The sequence below is a fragment of the Cucumis melo genome, chromosome 8 (assembly GCF_025177605.1).
Source record: "Cucumis melo cultivar AY chromosome 8, USDA_Cmelo_AY_1.0, whole genome shotgun sequence".
Classification (NCBI taxonomy): domain Eukaryota; kingdom Viridiplantae; phylum Streptophyta; class Magnoliopsida; order Cucurbitales; family Cucurbitaceae; genus Cucumis; species Cucumis melo.
Window position 1 is genome coordinate 15,963,391 of NC_066864.1, and position 6,964 is coordinate 15,970,354.

Sequence of the window (6,964 nt, forward strand, 5' to 3'; positions counted from 1 at the left end):
ATGAACTGAATTCAAAAGTATGGAGACCAAAATGACACATGTCAAAATAATTAATATTTAAACCTTCATTTTTCGTACTCCATTTTTTTTTTCTGCTTATTTTAAAACACAATTACTTAATATATCTAATTGTTGTGTTGATGCCATTTGAGAGAAGAGTACTTTCAGTTAGATGATTTTAATTAGTTTTTAATTTAGTTTTGAATGGAAAGCTAAGTTAAAGTAACAATAAATTAGCCACTATCAAATGGTTTAACCTATTAACTTATGAAAAAGAAGGATTTAAATGGATATAATTATTAAGGTTGAGTTATAGTATATGTTTAGATAGAGTTCTCCATATTTAAAAAGTAAAACAGTCACACATGTATGCATCCAAATGAGATTTGCAATTAAGACTTTTAAAAATAGTACAAAAAAAAAAAAAAAAAAAGTCTCAAATAATTTCACATTACAAAATTACATCCATCCATCCTAAAAAGAGAAGAGGATGGTTAAATAAATGGCCAAAGTAATTTACATTCTTCTTGTTCTGGTTTTACAAATTTTACCTGTTCATGATCAATATATCAATATATCCTTCATCGATCGATCCCTTCAATCTTGTCTTCAACCTCAGAGTACAATTGCCGCAGTTTTTCGATATTTTCCTCTGAAGTTTCCCAATATCCCCGCCCGTTCGCCTCCAAAAATGTTTGCACCAATTTCCTGAAAGAGTTTGGATTGGTTTTCATCAGCCTGTTCAGCATCTCCTCATCTTGAATGAATGTCGTGTTTGCTTCTTCGTAAACCCAGTTGTCGACTTGCCCAGAAGTTGCACTCCATCCCACCGTGTTGGTTAGCCTCTTCTCGATTTCTCGGACACCCTCATAACCGCTCGACATCATTCCCTCATACCACTTGGGATTCAATAACTTAGTTCTTGCATCCAGTCTCACCGTCTCAGCAAGCGTCCGAACCTGTATGTTCAAAAAAATTGATTAGTTTATATAGAGCTTTAGAGAATGATGAGAGTAGTATAAGCGTATGAGAACATTGTTGAAGATTTCTCACTTGAGCATTTGCCGTAGTGGTATCAGCAATGTAGGCATTTGGCTTCTTCCCATCCTTTCTCAAACCTTGAACCAAATTAGTTGGATCAGAATCAAAGTAATGGCTGACATCGGTCAATGAGATCTCGGACGAGTCGAGGTTTTGGAATGTGGCATCAGCTGTGCTCAGAGCCATCTCGAAAACTTTCCTCTTCTCCATCATGCCAGCTCCAGGAGCATCACAATCAAAAGCAAAGGACTTCCTACTCAAATACATGTCTTGGAGTTGCTTCTCATCATTCCATGAAGAATTCTCAACAGCAAGATTTATGTTAGACGAGTAAGATCCAGACGCATTCGAAAAAACTCGAGTTGCAGCTTCTCGAACACCAATACCTAGGGCTTGAGCTTGTTCCATTGCATGTTTCCTGACAAAGTTTTGCTCCTCAGGCTCATCCAATTCTGCAACCATCTTCACTGCTCGATCCAAAAGGTTCATCTGCAAGACAAATTATAAGCTCGCTTATAAAAAAGAAGCTAAAAGGCTCATCATATTGTAAGTTATTGAGAAATGTAGGATCATCTACCTGATTGATGAACAAATCTCTGAAAACACCAGAACAGTTGACAACAACATCGATCCTAGGCCTTCCGAGCTCTTCAAGACTCACAGGTTCTACACGATTGACGCGACCAAAAGTATCTGCAACGGGCATTACGCCGACCATCCACAGAACTTGAGCCAAGGATTCACCGTAGGTCTTAATGTTATCAGTTCCCCACAATACAAGGGCAATTGTCTCAGGATATTTTCCTCCATTCTCAACCTTTTGCCTCTCTATCAACCTATCCACCACAATTTTTGCACTTTGCATTGCTGCTGTTGTGGGAATTGCTTGTGGATCAAGGGCATGGATGTTCTTTCCTGTTGGTAAAACCTTTGGATTTCTGATCGGGTCACCCCCAGGGCCTGGCTCGACGTATTTTCCCTCCAAAGCCTGTTTCAAACTCCCCAATTCGTTATCGGTAACAACAAGCTTCAAACACTCGGCTAAGAACTCAAATAGTTTCCTAAGCTTCTCCCTGTCTGCCCTGTAAAATTTGGTGTTTGACAAGTACTGAACCCATGGTTCATTTATGCCGAATCCTAAGATTGAAGTGAGCTTATCACCAACATCGACGACTTGACCCTTACTGTTAGTTGATCTTTCCACAAAGGCAGAAATGGCCCCACGTGATGCCTCCGTAATTTGCCGAAGAAGCTCAACATCCTTCAGTATTCCTTTGTCATTCCCTCGGTACACATCTTCTATGTTTCTACCAACTGTGTTCGCTAGTATCGAAGGAAGAGATGAAATGTTATCTTCAGGACGGTCGAGTGCAGCAATGTTAACCAACGTTGCTACGGCCTCCATTGCGGATGGTGGTTCACCAATGACATGAAGTCCACAAGGCAAAAGGCGGGATTCAATCTCCATGATCTTTGAATATACCCTTCCGACAACAAGGTCGCGGTTTTTTGCTGGGATTTCCTCTCCCTCCTCAGGTAGTTCAACATCCTTATCGAGATTACATTGTCTAGCAGTACTGACAATCGAGCTAACAATCTGTGCCCCACGACCTGTATCTTTAAGCGATTGGTATGAGGAAATAAGCTCGCTCAACTGCTTAAGGCCCTTGTAAAGCCCTGCATTCTCTGCTGGAGGTGTCAAATAGCTTATGGTATTAGCATAGCTACGACGTTTAGCAACGGTAGCTTCAGATGGGTTGTTAGCTGCATAATAGTAGACATTCGGAATGTTTCCAATCAAACTATCAGGATAACAAACATCACTCATTCCAACTTGCTTTCCGGGCATAAATTCAAGCGAACCATGAGTTCCAAAGTGAAGAACTGCATCAGCCTTAAAGATATTTTCAACATAAGAGTAATATGCGGCAAAACCATGATGGGGGCTAGCAGATTTAGAGAAGAGAAGTCTCATCGGATCACCCTCATATCCAAATGTCGGTTGAACACCGATGAAGACGTTTCCATATTGCTTTCCATATACCAGCAAATTCTCTCCATCAGAGTTCAAATTGCCAGGAGGTTTTCCCCAATTCTCTTCCAATGCTGTGGAGTAAGGTGTTAATTGTTGGTATTCACGAACATTCATTTTATAAGCAATGTTGAGATTCGGACTGTTGAATTGTGCCTCTTTGTCATGAATAACATCTTCAATCAAAGCTTCAGAAGTTTCAGGAAGGCCTTCGACGTTATATCCATCCTTCTTGAGGTCTTTTAAGACAGAGAAGATGGATGAGAAGACATTCAAATATGCAGCAGTACCAACGTTCCCCTTATCAGGAGGGAAACTAAAGACAGTTATAGCCAACTTCTTCTCAGCCTGCAAAAATGCCAATAATTATCATGAGATGGAGAAAGTTTTGAACCGTTACCTAGCAATAGCATAATATGTCCACAATAGTACAAAGTTACAAGTACATCAATATCAAACATAGTTACGATATCCCTTTTTTCCTAGACCACGATTTTCATTGAGAAAAAACTAAAAGAAAGCCATTCGAAAAAGTAAGTCCGTAAAATGTAACCCAACTACAAAAATTGGCTCCAAGTAAAAGAAATAGTTCCTATAGAATAATGGTAAAAAATCGTCGGAACCAAAAGCCAAAGGGAAATATAGTTACAAGCATAACAATATCAACAAGTTGGATTCAAGTTTGATGTCTTTGAATCTATAACGTTTCTCGAAAAGAAAATTTGGGTGCTGGCTGGGCTGCATCTGTTTTTGTGGCCCACTAGTTGTCCAATTAGAAATTATCACAAGTCAAGAAAATTTGGTTTTTTCTATCTTATAAAAATTGTAGGAGCATTTACGAATATAGCAAAATAAATTAGCAAAATTTACAAAATATTTTACAAAATATAGCAAAATTTCGCTAATATTTATTTCTAGAGGGTTGCATAATGGTAAAGAAAGAAATGTGCTAACTACTAATTATGGAAAATGGAAGCTGTTGCGCTGAGTTATAGAAGTGAATACCTTAGATTTTCTCTTCAGTTCAGCCCATTTGATTGCCCTGGTGCAGAGCTGTTCCACCCTTTTGTGAAGTGCATGAGATTTCCCTACAATACATTATCAAGAATGTTCATATTGCTCAAGTCCTAAACAACTAACACTCTGCAAATATTTGACCCTTCATGAATAAACCAACAAACAAAATCAATGATCTATCAGCCATTTCGAAATCAAGATGATAACAGAAATCGCTATCTACTTGAATTTGAATCACTTGCATAGTGTAGAAAACGATAGGCTGTTGAAATATGAATACAACAACTCTTACATACCTGTTCGAGGATCTCGACCCGAGAAAACTATAGGCTCCATGCCACCATCAAGCTCGGGTAGAGCCACCTGAAGCGCCACCTGAATAGGGTGCAAACCCAGGGTACTATTAAGCCATTCCTCAGTAGTTTGAAACACCAAAGGTAATGCAACAATGTAAGGAACATCAAGCTTAGTGAGTGCTTCAACAGCCCTTGGATGGTCCTGTCTAGCTGGCCCTCCGACAAGAGCAAAGCCAGTAAGCGACACAACCGAATGCACAAATGGTTTCTTTGTCACCGGATCAACAAGATACCTCTCGACGGGTCCTGAAAAATCAAGCCCACCAGCAAAAATGGGAATCACTTTAGCCCCTCTAGCCTCCAACTCCATAATCACTGCCACATAATGACTCTCATCACCAGTAACAATATGACTCCTCTGCAAAATGAGCCCAATAACAGGAGCATTACGATCCTTCAACTTCTCATTAGCATCTTTTCTTGTTCCATACCAATTCAAATACTCCTTCACATCATCATACATACAAGGAGCCAAAGGATGCCAAATCCCAGAGTCCAAATACAAAACAGGGTCAGAATACTCAATCTTAACCCCTTTCAAAGCAGGAACATAAGACCCAGATATCATTTTCAAGAAATTTTGAAGATTATCAGGTGACCCACCAAGCCAAAACTGCAAACTCAAAATATAAAGTCTAGCATCTTGAGCCTTATCACTAGGCAAATACTTCAATACCTTAGGCAATGTTCTCACAAGCTTTAGCATACTATCAGCAAAACCAGCAGATTGTTTCTTCTTCTTGAACAACTGAAAGAATGGACTCTTAGATTGTCCCAATTGTGACATACTGAATGACCCAAGTTTGTTTAATCTCATCACTTCAGGCATTGAAGGGAACACCAAAACGGCGTCGAGTCGATCCCTTTCCTTCTCAACAGCAGCTTTCACTTTCAAAGCAAGCTCCTCAACGAAAATCAAAGACCCAATGAACACATTAGCATCTTCCAAGTCTTTACAGAAAGTTTTGTAAGTCGATTCATCACGAAGCTCTTCAACTAAATAACCCACAACTTCGAAATTGGCGTGAATTTCGTTGCTGTTAAGAGCTTGTACGGCGGCTGTGAGTGATGACTGGTACTGAGCTTCAAGAACAACATAGACGATTTTGACCGTCGGAAGGCCGTTGGTGTTATCAGGAACGACACGACGAACTTCGGGACTGGTTTGAGTGAAAAGGCCATTGCCAATTGCGGCACATTTCACTTTAATGGAGGTTTTAGAAGAAATGGCGATATGGGTTTTTTTGGGAATGAGGGAATGAAGAAAGAAATGTTTCTGGGAGAACGAAAATAACTGAAGCTCAGATTTTGAAGCCGCTAAAAATGGCGATGACACCAAGGACACCATTGGTGACCTTGAAAAAAAACCAATAAAACAATTCGATCAATAAATCAAACCTCTGGTAAGATGAAGAGGGTTAATACGGGTTTAATCTTTGAATTATGCTTCAAAAATGAGAAATTCCTCAAGGGATTTTTGGTCCGTTTTCTTTCTGTTGCATTCGAAGTTGCAGAGGGATGGGTCTGGGAATTTAATGGAGAAGAAGAGGAAGAGGAAGAGAAGCAGTTGTTTTGTGTGGGTAGTGGTGAGTGGAAGGGACACGTGGCGAATTGGGTCATCAGGGAATTTTGAAAATGAAATGTATTTTTGAGGTTGAGCTTCAATTTCAGCCACGAAAGAAGAGAGGAAGAAGAAGACATCCATAATTATCTGATGGGGCGTTTTTGATGGAATTTGGTGCAATCTGATTGGTGGAAACAGATTTCATCAAATTGTAGTGAAGTTTAGAGTGGAAAGGGTGGATAATGAGATAGAAAATTGGAGATTTTTTTTAAAAAAGAAAAATTGCATTAAATTCCTAATTCTTGTGAAAGATTCTTTCTACTTTGGGTTTGTGTCTCTAAAGAGAAAAAGGACTGATATTTTCTTTGTGGTCTTCAATGGGACCAATGGAAGATAATAAGTCTTTTAGCTCTTCATGTACTTTAGGCTACTCTTCTTCATGCCTCACCATCCATTTGAATATACGTTTTTTTTTTCTTTCTTTTTTTATTTTACTAATTTGGTAAAAGTTCACTTTTTTTACCCCATAAATTCGTGGTAAAAAAACCACTAATTCTTTGGTAATTAGTGTTGAGTATTAGTTTTAATAATTGATTTGGCACTGATTCTGTTGTAATCAGCTAGTATTTCCTCTGTAAATTGGGTTGTAATAGATACCCATATTCTATTATTGTAAATTAATGAGAAAATGAGAGATTATTTTTTCACAACTTGGTAAAGATCACATGGTATTAGAGCAGATCAAAGACCCATGATTAACCATCCCCTCCGATTTTTGTTCTCTCCATCAATGGCTTCCGCTGAGTCTTCTTGAACAAAAGAAATCAATTTTTTGATCTTCCTCACAAATATATGTACCTCATATTTATCAGACTCGAATCAACAAATTATGTTTCTTAGAAATTCCAATTCTCCACTATTTTGAGAGCACACAAGCTATATGGATTTATATGG

General features: G+C 38.7%; 1 protein-coding gene across 1 annotated transcript; it reads right to left on the reverse strand.

Moving 5' to 3' along the window:
* Positions 1-368: 368 nt before the first annotated feature.
* Positions 369-6,134, reverse strand: LOC103499529 (magnesium-chelatase subunit ChlH, chloroplastic). The gene is made up of 5 exons (XM_008462547.3): positions 4,387-6,134; positions 4,079-4,161; positions 1,619-3,421; positions 1,054-1,530; positions 369-959 (listed from the first exon to the last, which is right to left on the reverse strand). Exons 1-5 carry the CDS (start codon positions 5,792-5,794, stop codon positions 582-584), a joined length of 4,149 nt encoding a protein of 1,382 aa, XP_008460769.1. The 5' UTR covers positions 5,795-6,134; the 3' UTR covers positions 369-581.
* Positions 6,135-6,964: the final 830 nt, after the last annotated feature.